Source organism: Tetrao urogallus, assembly GCF_951394365.1.
Source record: "Tetrao urogallus genome assembly, chromosome: 16".
In the NCBI taxonomy this organism is placed as follows: Eukaryota; Metazoa; Chordata; class Aves; order Galliformes; family Phasianidae; genus Tetrao; species Tetrao urogallus.
In genome coordinates, this window is record NC_136829.1 from 10,156,160 (window position 1) to 10,172,000 (window position 15,841).

At 47.4% G+C, this 15,841-nt stretch overlaps 1 protein-coding gene across 1 annotated transcript in view; it reads left to right on the forward strand.

Moving 5' to 3' along the window:
* Positions 1 to 667: 667 nt before the first annotated feature.
* The window catches only part of ZBTB46 (zinc finger and BTB domain containing 46), a gene marked incomplete at both ends in the record, with an annotated part of 30,136 nt that continues 14,962 nt past the window's right edge, over positions 668 to 15,841 (forward strand). Inside the window, 2 exons of the mRNA XM_079543311.1 lie at positions 668 to 721; positions 7,170 to 8,139. Of these exons, the coding sequence (XP_079399437.1) occupies positions 668 to 721; positions 7,170 to 8,139 (1,024 nt within the window). The remainder of the gene's footprint in view (positions 722 to 7,169; positions 8,140 to 15,841) is intronic.

Genomic DNA, 15,841 nt, shown 5'->3' on the forward strand with positions numbered 1-15,841 from the left:
GGAAAAGCTTTCTTCATTTCTATTTTCTGGTGTTTTCTTTGCGACAGATTTTCAAAATCTGGGGATTGTTTTGCCTCATAACCTGGAATGGCATCAGCCACAGGAGCTGTTCCTCCCGTGTTCCAAGAGGAACATCCTGAGCATTCCTTTGCAAACACGGGTTTTGTCAGGAGCTCCATTGGCAGCTTTCAGCCCCAGTATTTGACAGGTCACATAAGGTGAATCAGTGCCCCTTGGGCCACGGATGTCTCTTTGAAAAGTCATTAAAGTGAGAATGTTTTCAAAAGCTACCAAACAGGAAACACTGTTGTTTCGTAGATCTGTTTGAAGTCTTAGTATCCAAAATTAGATTATTTTTTCCCATACTTGTAAGAAGTAACTTGCTGACACTACTGCAAGAAGGTAACCTGGCTTTAATTACCTTTAATGTGTAGATATGATTTGAGTCATCATCTTTCTGTTCATTAAATCATACATAGACCTTTTACACATGAGTCTGGGGGGGAAGGACTTCAACCTGTACTGCTGCTGGTCAGTGATCTTGTTGTTCAGTGCTAATAATGTCTGGGTTTGTCTTTTATTATAGCTCTGTCATTCTACAAGAGTTCACCCCAGTGCTGTTGGAAGGCCAAGAGCAGGGCACTGCTGTGCTGCCCTCAGACTGTTGATGTCCTCAGCTGCTGCAGGAGAGGCACCAGAGCTGGAACCCAGTTTGTTACTGGTAAGCAGTAATTGTTTTTTTCTGTTTGGTTTTGCTTTTTTTTTTTTTTAATTTAAGTTTCTCTTAAAAGACCGCTAAAAATCTTTTCACTAATTGTTGATTTAAGAACACGACAGAGAAACCAACATCTCTGGTGGGTTTTCTTTTTTGAATTCTGCTTTCTAATTGCTCTCCTTCCACACTGAGGAGGCCAACACTTTTTCCCCAGCTTTCATTTTCTCGTGAAGTTCTTCATGCACTGTGGAGTTGATGAAGGTTAATAAATGAATTTCTCTAAGCTACCCTCAGCAGTCCTGTTGTCCTGCTATGTTTCTGTGCCTACAGGTTCTGCAGGCTGGAGCTGGCCCAGCAGATCAGTGGTCTGACAGGTCCGAAAGCTGTGGAGTGGGATGTGAGATATTTAATGATAGCTGTGTTGTTCTGGGTTCTGCTTACCAGGGTTAGGATTAGGTTTTGCTTCTGGTTCTTGTTCAGGTTGCAGAAGCCAAGCTGTAGCAGCAGAATGAAGAGCTGGGAGCTTTCTGAACGTCCTTATTCCTCTTGCTGAAACTGGCCTTCCTCTAGTTCCTAATTGCATTTAGATCTGTGTATTTTCACAGCAGAAGCAATTGCAGCCTGAAAGCGTGGTCTTAAACATATTGTATGTCCTAACAAACTCTATACCCACACAGATGGGGGTGAAATCCCTTTACCTGCACCAACACTTAACAGGGAGTGAGCTCTTGGCTGTGTGCTGCAGGTGCTGGAGTGCAGTGCTGCAGCTCGTGGGCTCTGGGGCATTACCTGCTGCACAGATGGCCAAGAGGAGCTGCTGCCATGGGTGGCATTGGCTTCAATCATAGAATCATAGAATGGTTTGGGTTGGAAGGGACCTTTAAGACAATCTGGTTCCAATGCCCTGCAGTGGTCAGGGACACCTCCCTCTAGGCCAGGTTGCTCAAAGTCCCATCCAGCTTAGCCTTGAATACAGATGTTTTCACGAATCCCCATCAGGCAGATGTTAACAGCAGTCACTGAGAATTGAAGGGGCTCAAATCTGATGGTAAAAATGCACCTAGGCAATGCAGCTGTGGGGTTGGTGGTGGCAGTGAGGTGTCCTGTGGTTTTTTTTTTGTTTGTTTAAGTTCACTGAAAAACATAGGACCAACTTAACATCGTGCTGATTTCTCGAATCAAAGTAGAAGAATTTCTCTTGTGGCAGCTGTTCATTTTCATAAGCTGCTACTTCTACCTACTTTGAATAAAACCGAAACAAATACAGTTTTGGAGGACGCAGTATAAGGAAATGAAAGCCATCCTAGTAGCTCTGTGCCCTTCTTCAAAGGCCCTTGTGAGGTAACCCTTCAGCTGGGAGCTGCACCTCTGAAGAACTCAGGTGCTGTCTTTGCGGGGAGTTACGACCCACTGATGTCCCAGTTCTTCCATTTTCTCTCTCATTTGGAAGGATATTCCAAGTACAGGGCACTGTCCTTTTCAGCCATTAAGGTTACATTGTGATTTTGTTCTCTTTTTTCCCTCCAGCGCAGGGTGCGTAGATGGGAGGAATCCTCTGTATTTCTGTTGTCTTTAATTGGGTAAAAGTGAAACTCGTGCACAGAACCTTGTGCGAGGGGGAGGTCAGTCCAATCTCACCTTGCAGAGCTCTTTTGGAGAGGAATTCAAAAAATGTTGGAATGTCTTGGGAGTGGAGATACGGAGGACGTGGGGAAGCAGCCGTGGGGTGTGTTTGTTTTTGGTTTTTGGCGGTGGGCTTTCCTTTGTATCGCAAACCTTCCCAGTGAATTTCAGTTCCTCCTTAATCTGTTTTTCTTTTTCTCTGGAGAGAAATGGGGGAGGAAACAGCGCATTTTTGGTGAGATTCCAGTTGGCCTGTTTTCCCCAGGGAGCACGGAGCCGCTGGAGGAGCGTGCTGCTTGGTGCTCCCCAACCAGAGCCCTCTGTGCTAAGGGTGGAAGCTTACATTAAGAAAATGGCACCAGGCTAAATGCCATGGGGTTCAAAATCTTGTTTTTGTGAGACAGCAAAAAATATTTTCCTCTCATACAGGGCTCTCAATTGCTGAGGAAGAACTGTAGTCCGTTTTTCCTGCTGCTTTCTGTCGGAGAGAAGGGAATGAAGCGCTTTGGAGTTTATTTTTGTCCCCGCTGTTTCCCAAGGGATGGGATGGCGAAGGCTTTCATCTGTGTGCTGCGTTTCTTCTCCGTGGCTCTTGGTCAAAATTGAAATAATTTGCTGAGTTTAAGGCACTACTCGTTTGAACCCCTTAATTGAGAGATTTTGGTCGGGGGACTTATTCCAGGTATGTATGCGGAGAGCTTGGCTGTGTAAGCGTCAGTGGCTCTTCTTTTTGCCAGAGGTGAAATTCACTTTAAGTGAATATTCTGTTTGCTCAGACTGTTATTATGCCATCAGGTGATATTTTCGTGTACAAACAACTGTACTGCTAATGCAAAATAAACACTTTCCATAAACGGTGCGTTTGTACAGCTAGGTTCGTTCCAGCTGGGGTTAAAAGGTGTATAAATTCTTAATGCTTGCTTTAAGACCAGAGCTTTGACAACATGAGAAACAAAAAGCTGCCCTGTATCTTGGCAGAAGTTGGCAGGAAAGGGATGATTAAATCTGCTCGCTGGTTCTTTTTGCTCTGACATGCAAGTGCTGTTTGTTTAGGGATGATTTTTCTAGTTATTTCTAGGAAAGCAATAGAATTATGGTACTCTCTGTAAATTGACTTATGGAGAAAGCCTGCTCTCCTACCATTTATTTAGTGGAAAACCTACAGATGAGCTCTTACGGTTCATTGGCTTCTTGGAAAGCTGTGTTGGGCCGTGTGCTGTCACCAGAGGCCCAAGCCAGAATAATTCCAGTAGGTGTTCAGCTTTGAGATCCTTCGCTGCCTTAAAGAGACCTGAGATGAAGCAAAAAATGTAGCGTTGAACGTTGGGGTCCATCTCCAGCAATCTGAGCAGTGTCTGTGCTACACTGCCAGCAGGACTTGGGGGGCACTGCCTTTCTGAAGAAACCCTTCCACTGCGTCTTGTAAGTGGAGATAAACATTTTTACCAAAAAAAGAAAAAGAGGAAAAAAAAGCCTGACACCAGCCAAGGGGCCACAAAACAGCGTGTGAAATTGGAACAGAAGAGCGTGGGGTTTTGAAGCTTCCTGAATTTTTAACTACTAGCAAATTGCCTTAAATTTAACTTGGATTAATTCCCTGGTGCTCCTTGACATTAAACGGGTGTTCTCGTTTGACATGGGTAGACAGAAAACTAATTAATTCCTCTGAATTTGAGGCGTATTTAATTTTCTCCCCCAAAGACCTCTCATTTAAAAGGTACAAGGCTGTGACAAATGTTGGGTGGGGGGCGACGTGTGCAGGGGGCAGACCTTTAGCCAGGGAGGACCAAGACATCCCCAGCAGCAATTGCTGCCACGGTGGATGTAGGCATTTGTGTCCACAGGTAATCAATAAAACTCCACGTCTTTCCTTGCACACTCAGAACTGCTGACACAGAACCTCCTCCCAGTGGAGGGCTGCTGCTCTTTGCAGTGGGTGTCTTCCCCATTCACCTCTCTTAATACCTAGGATTTAAGTACTTTGGAACAAAGATGAGTTGTCATCATCTGCACAGGGCATCTTCGCATTGTTTTAACATGCATTATTATCTTCTTTTTATTATTTTAGAACGTCAGATGGCTTTGCTTTCCTGTCCAGAAGGCACCTCCAGCTCTTGTCCCCAGCCCTTGGGGATGTGGGCATGCACAGGGCTGCGTGGCTGCAGGGTGTCTGCTGTCAGCAGGCGGGAGGGAAGCCAGGGAGGAATCTTTTATTATTTTTTGTTCTGTGGTTAGTAAAAAATCTCTTGATAGGAAATTAAGTCAGAGGGAAGCTATTTCATAAACAAGCTAGCAAGCGCTTCATCCATCAGAAGCGGTGGATTAGTCAGTCTGCTGCTCAAACTGCTCTGCTCTAAAGCGAAGGTAGAAGGAGACAAATGCCTAATCCAGGTTGCTGGCATAGGCAGCTTTAACAGGGAATGAGGTGTATCTGAAACAGGCTGCTGTCAACAGCAAGGGGAACCCAGCCATGCACTGAGCTAAGCTCCATGAACATCTAAAGTAGTAAAGAAAGAAAATCTCAAGCAATCAGGGTGATTTCTAGCTGCAGGACATTAAAGAAGAAATGCAGGAAAAGCTGTTGTTGCATTAAAGCACAATGAAGATATTGACAGATATTCCAGATGCTAATCTGTATTAAATTGAGGAAGAGAAAGTTACCTTGTAGGAGACAATTCTTTTTCCAAGCAGATCCAGGGAGATTCTATCTTGGAGCCTGGATTTTGTTACCTGTGAAAGAAGAGCAAAAGGAAGTGCCAGATACGGAGCCTTGGGATCATTGCATGGCTGTGTTATGAGATGTCTTGCATCTCCCTCAGCACCACGTGGCTGCGGCAGCTGGTGGAGGCAGGATTGATGATGGACAACTCACTTGATCCTGCGTGGCAATTCATATTTCCTGAGGGAGCAAAGCAGACTCTTCAGCTCCTAAAAGTAGATGCAGCAGTGGTTTCTGGAATAAAGACAAAACTGAACTGTCACTCTGCCTTCGTAGGTGGTTCTCCCAAAGCTGAAGGTGGCTGTGAAGCAGTGGCAGCCACCTTCAGTGCATGGGTTAGAGAGCATCTATGCTGCGTGGGTCTGACAGGGCCTTTCCAGGCCTTCAAAGGCCATTTTACAGATCAGTTCTTCATGTTCTTGCTCCTCAATTCTGACTCTTGGTTGTGTATCTAGATGGAGGTGGCCAGAGCTGACGTCCCCGGGTAGGTCTCTATGTTACATGTGTAGTAGCATTTGGATAGTGTAGAGCCACACTGTATTGACCACCTTCACGTGAAGATCAGCTTCTTCATGTCTTTTGTGCTTAATTCTACAGAAGAGCTGCACAGAGTTGAAGCACATAAATCCCAGTTCTGCCTGTTGGTGTTGCAGGAAGGAGCATGGGCCTTCCTTTTTGATGGAAGCCAATGGCTTTCAGTGATGAGAGACCAGCTGCTCTCACAAATTAGCACTCCTGACCCTGCTGAGGAGGCAGCCCCATTCCTACAGAACGGAGGAGGTCTGTGCAGGCAACAGCTGCATAACTCAACCTTGTGAATCGTCAGGTGGAGCTCTAGCAGGGAGATGCTGGATGTGTGTTCTGTGGGCTCGTTCCCCAGCCAACAGCGTTGGCTCAGCTGTTGGCTTCTGGAGGTTGTATTAATAGCACAGACAGGGGCACGGATCTTGGATATCTGTGTTCCCCAGTGCTGGAAACCCTCCTGCATGCATCAGTGAGCTTTCCCTATCGTGGCTGCCCTAGGCCTGCCCACTGCTGCTGTTTGGTTTGAACAGATGGGACTGAATGTGGATGTGAACTGTGTGTGTGTTGAAAAGTTGCTGCAAACTCGCTCAGCCTTGTTGGCAGCACTTATATTTGATCACATACCCTTTGGGACTGGGAGAGCTCAGGGTTGTGTTCTCACAGGGATTTTGTTTTATCAGCAGTCAGCAGTGTCCTAAATCCAGGATGTGCCTGCCCGTGGTGACACTCCAAGCACACACACGTTTTACAGTTGTGTGTTGAGATGTGGGCCTCAATATCAGCTTCATTGCTGGAGCTTCTTATGCTGGGACAAATTCAACTTTTTGGAGGAAAGGAATAGTTATCCCTCACCACTGTAGGGTTGGAGCTCCTCTCTTATGAAGAAAAGCTGTGATTTATTGCATTTTTTCACCCAGCATCTTAGGCTGGTGGGGAAAACTTGGGGATGCAAAGCCAGGGAAACAGGAGGTTTTACTGCGAAGTTGTAAAGGGTTGTGCTTGTAAGTAGTTGAGCTTCAAGTGAAATTAATATCATAGCTCTGATCCATTGCTGGTTTGGTTTGGGTGGGGACTTGAAATGTTGTGATCCGTGGTCTCAGATTTTGCCTATTGCTTTTCTGACTTGAGAGCAGTTCACAGCCCCTCAGCAAGGGCAGTAGCTGCTTTCAGTCAGCTTGTGCTCTTGGGGGATTTCAGCTATTCCTGCTCTCATAATGCTTTTTTCCATGAGGAAATACTGTTTCAGTGATTTCGGCATGGTTTCATGTGCCCAAACCCAATCTCACTGAACCCAAACAGTGACAATCAGCGGCTGTTCTACCCCAGTAACTCCAGACAGGTTTTCTTTCAGGTCTGTAACAACGTAAGGAAATGTTTCTCTGGGATATTTTGAGGTGGTGTAGGACTGAGCTTCACATTTAGTCCCTTTTAACAACAATTATTTGAAGTATGCTCCACATCATGAAGGTGGACCCTTTCTGGGCAACTCTTGTATTCTGCAGGGCATGTTCAAGGTGCACCTGCTATTGAATGTGGTGCAGTTTGGGATTGATCTGAACTTGTTTGGATGTTTCCTTCTCCTTGCAGGACTTGTGGAAGAGGAAACACAAAGACTTCCAAATGAATAACCGAAAGGAAGATATGGAGATTGCCTCCCACTACCGGCACCTGCTTCGGGAGCTCAACGAGCAGCGGCAGCACGGCATCCTTTGCGACGTCTGCATCATCGTGGAGGGGAAGATCTTCAAGGCTCACAAAAACGTTCTGCTCGGGAGCAGTCGCTACTTCAAAACGCTGTACTGCCAGGTACAGAAAACCTCCGACCAGGCCACGGTCACCCACTTAGACATTGTCACTGCACAAGGCTTTAAGGCAATCATTGACTTCATGTATTCTGCACACCTAGCGCTGACCAGCAGGAACGTCATCGAGGTGATGTCTGCTGCCAGCTACCTGCAGATGACGGATATCGTGCAGGCCTGCCACAACTTCATCAAGGCAGCTCTGGACATAAGCATCAAGTCAGATGCCTCGGATGACCTTGTGGACTACGAGCTGGGAGCCCCCTCCAGCAGCAGCACGGACGCTCTGATCTCAGCAGTGGTGGCTGGCAGGAGCATATCGCCGTGGCTGGCTCGGAGGACGAGTCCAGCAAACTCTTCGGGAGATTCTGCTATCGCCAGCTGCCACGAAGGAGGGAGCAGTTATGGGAAGGAGGATCCGGAACCAAAAACTGACAGCCACGAAGACGTTTCGTCCCAGTCGCTTTGGTCTAGTGACATGGGCTATGGGTCTTTACGTATCAAAGAGGAACAGGTTTCTCCCTCTCATTATGGAGGGAATGAACTGCATTCTGCCAAGGATAGTGCAATACAGAACGCTTTCTCAGAGCAAGGAGTGGGGGATGGCTGGCAGCCCACGGGGCGCAGGAAGAACAGGAAAAACAAAGAAACTGTGCGTCACATTACACAGCAAGTAGAGGATGACAGCAGAGCAAGTTCTCCAATGCCATCTTTTTTACCTGCCTCAGGATGGCCGTACAGCAGTCGAGATCCAAGTAAGTCATTCTGCTTGCGTGGCTGACATGAGAAAAGTTGAGTCAGTTGCATCTTTTCATGGTACAATCTTTTCTCTTTAGAGTTACGATGGCTGTTCTGCTTGCTTCGCTGACCACAGGCAATTAATAGATCCAGGGCTGCTGGTGGTGTTGGGTTTGGTGTTTTTTTCCATAAGGACTTTAGAGAGAGTGTGGCATTGAGCTCCCTTAGGTTGACTTGAGGAATTCAGGTTGTGATAGGGGTTAGCCTATGCTTCATTGCATACCAGAATCCAAGAGAGGTGGGTGAGATTATATATACGGCTCTGTTGTCAAATTCGGGTGAAAAAAGCAATATAAACATGGTGAAAGTCTGAATAGTCTTTATGGGCTGAAAAAGGATGTGTAAGTTGCTTGCATACCGAAGTTTGAATGTGGCTTTCATTGGCATTTAAATGAATGGGTAACTCTGCAAGTATCTTCAGAAGTATTACATTTTACAGTTATCTACTGCAGTAGGCTTGCATGTAATTATTCTAATTGGCTGATGATAAAATCTAAACAACTTCAGTTAGAAGAAAAATGTGAGATAACTTAAGATAACAGTGATTTATGATGAATCCTGGCTTTGCAGTACACGTGTTCTAGGGTTGTTTGGAGCAGAGACTCAGTGTGGAGTGCCTGGAATGCGATTGGCACTCAAATGTTTTTCGTTTTCACTGCATCCCTTAAAACCAACTCAAACACTTGTATTTCTGTGAGGTGCGGGGGCTTGGGACAGGTATTTGAGGCAAGCCATGCAGAAACAGAAGTGCAGCACTGATCTCAGCAAGCTGCTTATAAATGGAATGTTCTTCAAGTTGTGCTTTTGAAAAGAGTGCCAAGAGTAGGAGATTGTGTTACTGGAAGCTGAATGATGTCTGCATCATTAAAGTCCTAATTGTCAGGGAATTGAGCAGAAGTGCCCTTTTCTTTACAGCTGTTTGCAGATGAGAGGAACGCAGCTCCTGGTGTTGACTCAGAGCGGTGCTGAGCCAGCATGGTAACAGGCACAGCCCAAGAGGTTGTTGCAAATCTTGTCCTAAGCGCAGTTTCCAATGAGAGAGGTGTTTGTGAAGATGGAAAAGGGCAAGCTGAGTGCTGGTGGCTGGGGGGAATTGCTTCAATATTCCACTCGTCCTGATTGAGCAAAGGGAAAAAGTGAATGTGAGGTGAGTGGAGTGCCAGGACTGAGCGGCACGGGGCTGCGTGTGTTGGCAGCACCTGGGCACTGCTCTGGGAGCAGCGTGGGGCTCTGTGAAATGGCCCTGCCGAACCTCAGCTCCTGGTTTTCCCTGTATTCACCAGCCTGGGAAGTAAGCAGAGATGAAATTCTTCCTTGTGTGCTGCTGAAAAGTGAGAACAAGTGTGCAGATAACCAGAGAACATCCCTGCTGCCCCAAACACCGCTGTCCCACTGCCTCTCTCCGGGCAGGAGGGTCTCTAGGTCTGCTGAACACTGCACAAGTATTCCCCATCTCCAGCAGGTGGAAGCAGCCCTCCTGCAGTCTGCTCTCTGCTGTTGCAGAGCTGCTGGGTTCCACCCAGGTTGCTTGTTGTTCTTATCTCTCCAAAGCAGCCAAGGGGTGATCCACACTTAGCTCCGAGACGTGAAGAAAAATGGCACTTTTTTGGTGTAAAAACAGGTAATAACAATAGTCTGTGCTGTGTCACCAGTACTGGGATGTGTGCTTCACTCTTTAAATTTCATCTTAAGGCAGTGTTTGAATTTGGTAGTGTTGGGCTTTACTCTGTAAAGCAGCCTGCAGTTAGAAGCGTTCACAGCCATGCTGCAGAGAGCAGAAACAAAAGGGTGCCCTGTGCTGAGGAAGTGGGTGCAGAATGCTCTTTCGTGAGTATGCTCAGAGGAAGAGTTACCTCAAACTGTGTTCTTTGAAGCTCCTTTATCTTTCTGGATCTGTTTGGTTATTTTAAGATGCTGCTTGTGAGATCTGCTAGCTCTGCATACGGGATAGCCTGGGTACCCTTTGAAAATGCTGTTGTGCTAGAGGACTAGCACAGGCATTCCAGCAGCACAAAGCTAATTCAGGAGAGTTAATCTTAAAGCTACAGTGTTAGCATCTTCCTCCTGACATTGTGCCAGATAACCTCTTAGTCTTCCTTGCAATCAGCACCGCGTCTCAGCAGGACGCGAGCAGCGTTATGGAAGGTGGATCTTGCAGATGACAGTGGCATCACATGTTTAGTTCAGTGAGGGGCAGCAGCTGTAAGGGAGCACTTTGTGACACCGTAGAAGGAAACTCACTGCAGTCACTGAAAGTTTGCTTTGGAGACAGCTGCCAGCTCACTGCCGTTCAGTGCTGAGGCTTCTTGTGCTGGTGGCACATCTAGAGGGGCTGCCTGCGGTGCTGGTGGTGTTTTCAAAGCTCTCACTAGCAGAGCTGCTTTTGCCTTTCCATACGATGGAAAGCACTGCCACTTGGGGGGTGTCTCTGGAAGAGATGGTTTTATTAATGTGTTACTTCAAGCACAGTCACTGAATCAGGAATTTATTCCTAAGGAAATGCTCCCACGCGTCTTCTGAGTGTTTGCACCCTAAAGATGTAAGCGATCCTTTTTTTTTTTGTGCCAATTGACTGTGAAATGACACTAATTATTCTCTAAACAGAACAGTCATTTTTAAAGACACTTGCAGCTTGGGAACTTCTCCCTTTAGTTTGTTTAAATGCAGTGGAAATGCTCTGTTCTGTAAGAAGAGCTTTACGTTACCCAGAGTGGTGACCTTATGGGAGGGGTGCACAGGGCTTCACCTTCTGACCGTATGGGTCTGATGTTTCCCATCCAAGTCTTTGACTCTGCCCAGGTGCCCTCTGTCGTGGAGGAGAAGCATGGGCACGTTTTTGGGTGATGCACTGATCATCAGAGCAGGGATCTTCTGTTGCTGTGGGACACTGGGGATGCTCCAATGGGACAGCAGTCTGCTCACCTGCCCAGAATGTGATAATGTGTTCATCTGGAGTGATGGGAGGCTGCAGAATGGGAAAGCTTTTCTCCTCTGGCTGTATTCATTTTATACTTGGGGTCCTGGCTGTGTGCATGTGCGCTGTGAACATCTGTGCACTGAGCACCTTTGGGCAGTGCCAGTGGTGGTGCTTCTGCTGTGCTGCTTGGCAAGTGTTCTGGTCGTGTGAAGGAGTAAGGGCCTGAAATACTGTGAGCAGGGGAGGAACTCGACATGGTGTTGGTACCTGAGGTTCAGCAGTTGAAACTCACAAGATCTTTGGTTTTGCAAAAATGCAGAACTTGTGGCTTTACTTACTGCTTATGAACAGTTCACTGTCCTCAGGAGCTGGTCGTAGAAAGGAAAGCAGAGGTGCCCACAGGCTGCTGCTCTCATGCCCCAGGCTGCCTGGTGGTGCTGCCTGGCTCTCTGTGCGGCAGCTGTGCCAGCAGCTACAAAAACATTTTGCATAGAGGCTGTGGGGAGAGCCAGCCCCAAGCTAATGAGTTATTGGGGTGCAGCTTTCATGGGAATAACAGTCCTGAGCTCTGTTATTAAAGGGTTAGTTCAGGTTGTTTTCAAATCTGGAGACCAAAGTCAGTGCTTTGCAGCCCGGCCGCTTGCCCGTGGCTACACCCTGGCTGCAAAATGGTTCCACCCTGCACAGCTTTAGCTCTGAGCTGTGTCCATTTCCTCTCCCCACCCCACGCTCCACGTTCCCTGGGCTCCAGAGCTCTCCTCCTCCTCTTCCTCCTCCCCGAGTCTCAGCCCTGATTCCGTTAATCTGCTTTAACTCCTGAGATCAGAGGCTTCCCCTCCGCTGAGTGCCCTTCTCGCTGGGTTCTGTTCCCTGTGCCAGGATTGAACCCATTGCCTCCTCACAGCTGTTCTGCTTTACCCTTCTGTACTGCAATTCCCAGCAGTGAGAAATGAAGGCTTTAGATTTTGGATCCCACTTTGAGATCATCTGTCTGCGCAGGACTTTCACTTTCGCCTTCGCAGCGATGCCTTTGTGTTCACACGGAGGAGGAATTTGTTCTTTAGAGGCAGTGAACCAGAAATGAAAACTAATTGTGCCGTGTTGGTCTCAGATTTAATTCTGGTTCAGGGTGTTTTTTGGGAGAAGATTTCTTACAGGCACTTGTTTCATAAGATAAGTACTTGTTCTGAAGGATTTGGAAGGTACAGTTACTTGGCATGCTGTCACATGCAAGGACCACTTCAGTATTCCAATTGCAGTAGTTTCAGATAGAATTAACTCGCCCCTTTTAGCCATTTCCATCATTTCAGACGTGATATTTTTTAAGATCCTCAGAGGAATGAAGAGGGTTTCCCAGCTGGTTTTTGCCTGCAGCCCATTGCTTTGAAGGAAACAATGCTGCAGATACAGCGGTGCTTGTAGAACGTGTCAGTGCAAAGTTGGGTCGTGCTTGTGCAGAAGGGGAAAGCATTGCATGTTAGAACCTGTATCTCTGCAGCTCCTGAACTGTGAATTTGGGGCTTCTTTGGAACATGATGAGCATTATATCCGTGTGTGCATTACTGTGTTAGTGAAAGTGCTGCTGATCAGAACAGCTGTGGGTCGTGGCATCGTTTCTCTCTGTAAACACTGCCTGAGAACACTGGGCTTTGTCTGACAGGCAGTCCGTTGTGACAGCGTGGTGAAGGATGGGCGCGGGGCTGTCAGAAATAGAAACTGGAGGGATATTTCTAGCAGCTGTAAAAAGATTGTCATTTTTCTGATGGCCTGGCTGCTCCTGTTGTCTTTGCTCAGGAGGAAAAGGCCAGTATACAAAGGCTTGTGTCGCTTGCACGTGAGGAGATCAAGCTGCATCTTCCTTAATCTGGGCAAGAAATGTCATTCCTGAAGTTTGAGGTATCAGAGGCATGTCCAGATGCTCCGTACAGATCCATGGGGCAGCTCAGAACACCATCATTGATTTCACCCAGCTTTTCTCTCAGGTCAGCACTCGGCAGCAGGAGGAGTTAATGGCCAGTGCAGGAAAGCTGAGTTTCAGTGGCCCTGCTTTCCCCTCGAGCTCCATTTCCACCCCCACGCTCTCCTGCAGTTGTTCTGGTGGAAATGTCTGTGCAACCATGGAGTGAACCAGATTGTGGAACTGATCTGGGATTAAAAATAAACGTTTTGTAATAAACTAGACTATTTTTAACGTCCATCAGTTCCTGTCTCAATTTCACTTTGCAACTATGCAAATGGTTGAGTACAACTGAAGGAGCAGCAGGGGATGCAGGAATGAGCGTTTGGGGATAAGAAAGCTGGTGTTGGCATCTCTTCCCTCACATCCCTCTGCCCTTTCTGCTTGTCACATTGTGAAGGAAACGGTGACGTTTGCCACCCACCCCCCAGCTGCCATCCAGCTGTGTCAGAGCCACCAGGGACGGCACGGTGTGGCTCCAGGGCTGTGTCCTGTGGTCATCAAGGACTTGGTGGCACGGAGCAAACCCTCAGCACGCTGCAGGATGGCACCAGACGGCGAGGAATGATTTGCTGGAATGCAACGGTGCCAGAAACAGCACGGATTCAACAAGGACAAATGCAGAGTCCTGTGCATGGCACGGAATAACCCTGTGCATCAGCACGGCTTGGCAGACAACGAGCGAGAGAGCAGCTTTGCAGAAAATGTGTTCTGGTGGTGCAAGCTGAGCAGGAGACTCGGGCCTGGCAGCCTGGGAGTGCATGTGTCTGGGCTGTGCTGTGAGGAGCAGGGAAGGGAGAGCACACCTAAGGTGCAGGGCCCTGCCTGGCCGTCTCCAACTGCAGGACTGCGGACGCCGTGGAGATGGGCTGGAGGATGTTGTGTGTGAGGAGAGGCTGTGGAAAGGAGAGCACTGCTGGTTGTCTGTCTGCAGAAAGAGCCTTCATAGGAGACCTTAAACACTGAAAAAGCAGTAGCTGAATAGTAGCTGAAGCTCCATAAACCAACAGAGAGGTCATCTGTTCTACTTCATCAGGATCAACAGCACGCCAGGAATAACCTGTCTGTCAGTGTGTTGGTTAGTGCCGTCTGTGGGAGCAAAAGGAGGAAGGAATCGGTCTTTTTCCTCTTTCTCTTAAAATAGCAAGCTTAATTATCTTTGGAAGTTACTTGCAGCATTCATGCTTGAGCTGTATGAATAACTGGGTAACTTACATTGTTGTAACTGAAATACTCGGCATGAAATATTCTTGTATTTCATACACAAAGAGGGTGAAATCTTCTGTACCCTCACCAACCTCACCCTCACCAACCTTCATTTCACTTCAAAAGAAAATGGCCTGGGATGTTGAATCGTAGAATAGAATCATTGGGGTTGGAAAAGAGCTCCAAGATCCCCAAGTTCAACCCCAAACCATCCCACCATGCCCACCGAGTGCCACATCTCCACAGTGCCTGGATGCCTCCAGGGGTGGTGATGGGCTGATGGTTGGACTTGATCTGGAAGCTCTTCTCCACGATTCTATGGGATGGAAGTGTTTTTCTGTGCATGATTGTAAAATGGTGGAGTGGAATATGGCCTCTTGCCTTGTGAGGCTGGAGGGAAAGAAGGCCGTTCAGGACTTGCAGCCTGGCAGAGCATTCCCTAGCTTAAGTCCTGGGGATCAGCAGCCTTCAGCAGAACTGCTGTTGGTGCACTGCATCACCTTGGTTTCCACACAGCCCTTCCCCAGGAGCTGCATGCAGAGCTGCTTCGCTTGTGGGCACCACAGCTTTGTTTCAAAGCTGAAAACTACCCGAGGCTGAATTCCTTACAGTGACAACCTTGATGCTGATGCACTGTAGTTGGTAGGCTGCTGGCTTGCCTTTGCTTTTCTGATGCCTGGATTTGTGACAAGATCTGAGCTTATTTATCTTTCAAGTAACATCTCTTCTTTTTGAATGGCAGTAGTGGTGCCACGTGTGGGTTTCTGTACTCAGGCTTCCAATGATCCTTTTTATCTTGGGTTTTTGTGTGTAAATATGAACTTTCCAAGCTAATATCAAAGTTTCAGGGATGCCTCTTTGGCTTTTTTAAAATCAAAATCAGTGAATTATTAATCCAAGTCAACAGACTCATAAAGCTTTTCTAAAGCTTCAACGCTCCGGAAAGCAGGCTGGTGTAAGAGAATAACTACCAAATAATTAATTGCTAAGGAGACTAATAAGCTCAGCACTAATCCCAGGGCAGCTCTGGGGCTGGGAGTGGATCAGGGCATGGCCAAGGGCTGGGAGCTGCAGTGCTGCAGCACTTTGGGAACATGCTGCCCAGGTCTTGGTTTGTGTGCTTCTGCAGAGCTGCAGGACGTGGTTGGATTGCTGGGCAGGGACGGATGCTTTTGATTCGTGTAATTCTTTGGCTCAATCCCATTAAAAGGAGCTGCATCCCAGAGAAAAGTGGTTTTGGAATCTCGGGGAGAGGAACTCGATGACTTTTTGGGTTCAGGTGTACAGAGAGTGTTTTGATGCTTATGTCACTAGGTGGATAGTTGATTAGGTTACTGCAACTATAAATACTGGGAGCTGCAGAGCCTCTATTTCACCACCTGCCTCTAATCTTGGCTTTTGAGGAACATTTAATGCATTGTTGGGGTTGCAATTAATCTGTGTGTGTTTTAGCAATTAGTGTCTGTGTGCAGCCAGCGGCACGTCGTGAAATGTCCATGGGCAGCTCTGAGATGGCACAGGAGGAGGGGAGGGATCTGCTGCCCTGGGGTTGGCAAACACCTGGATGAGGCTCCTGCAG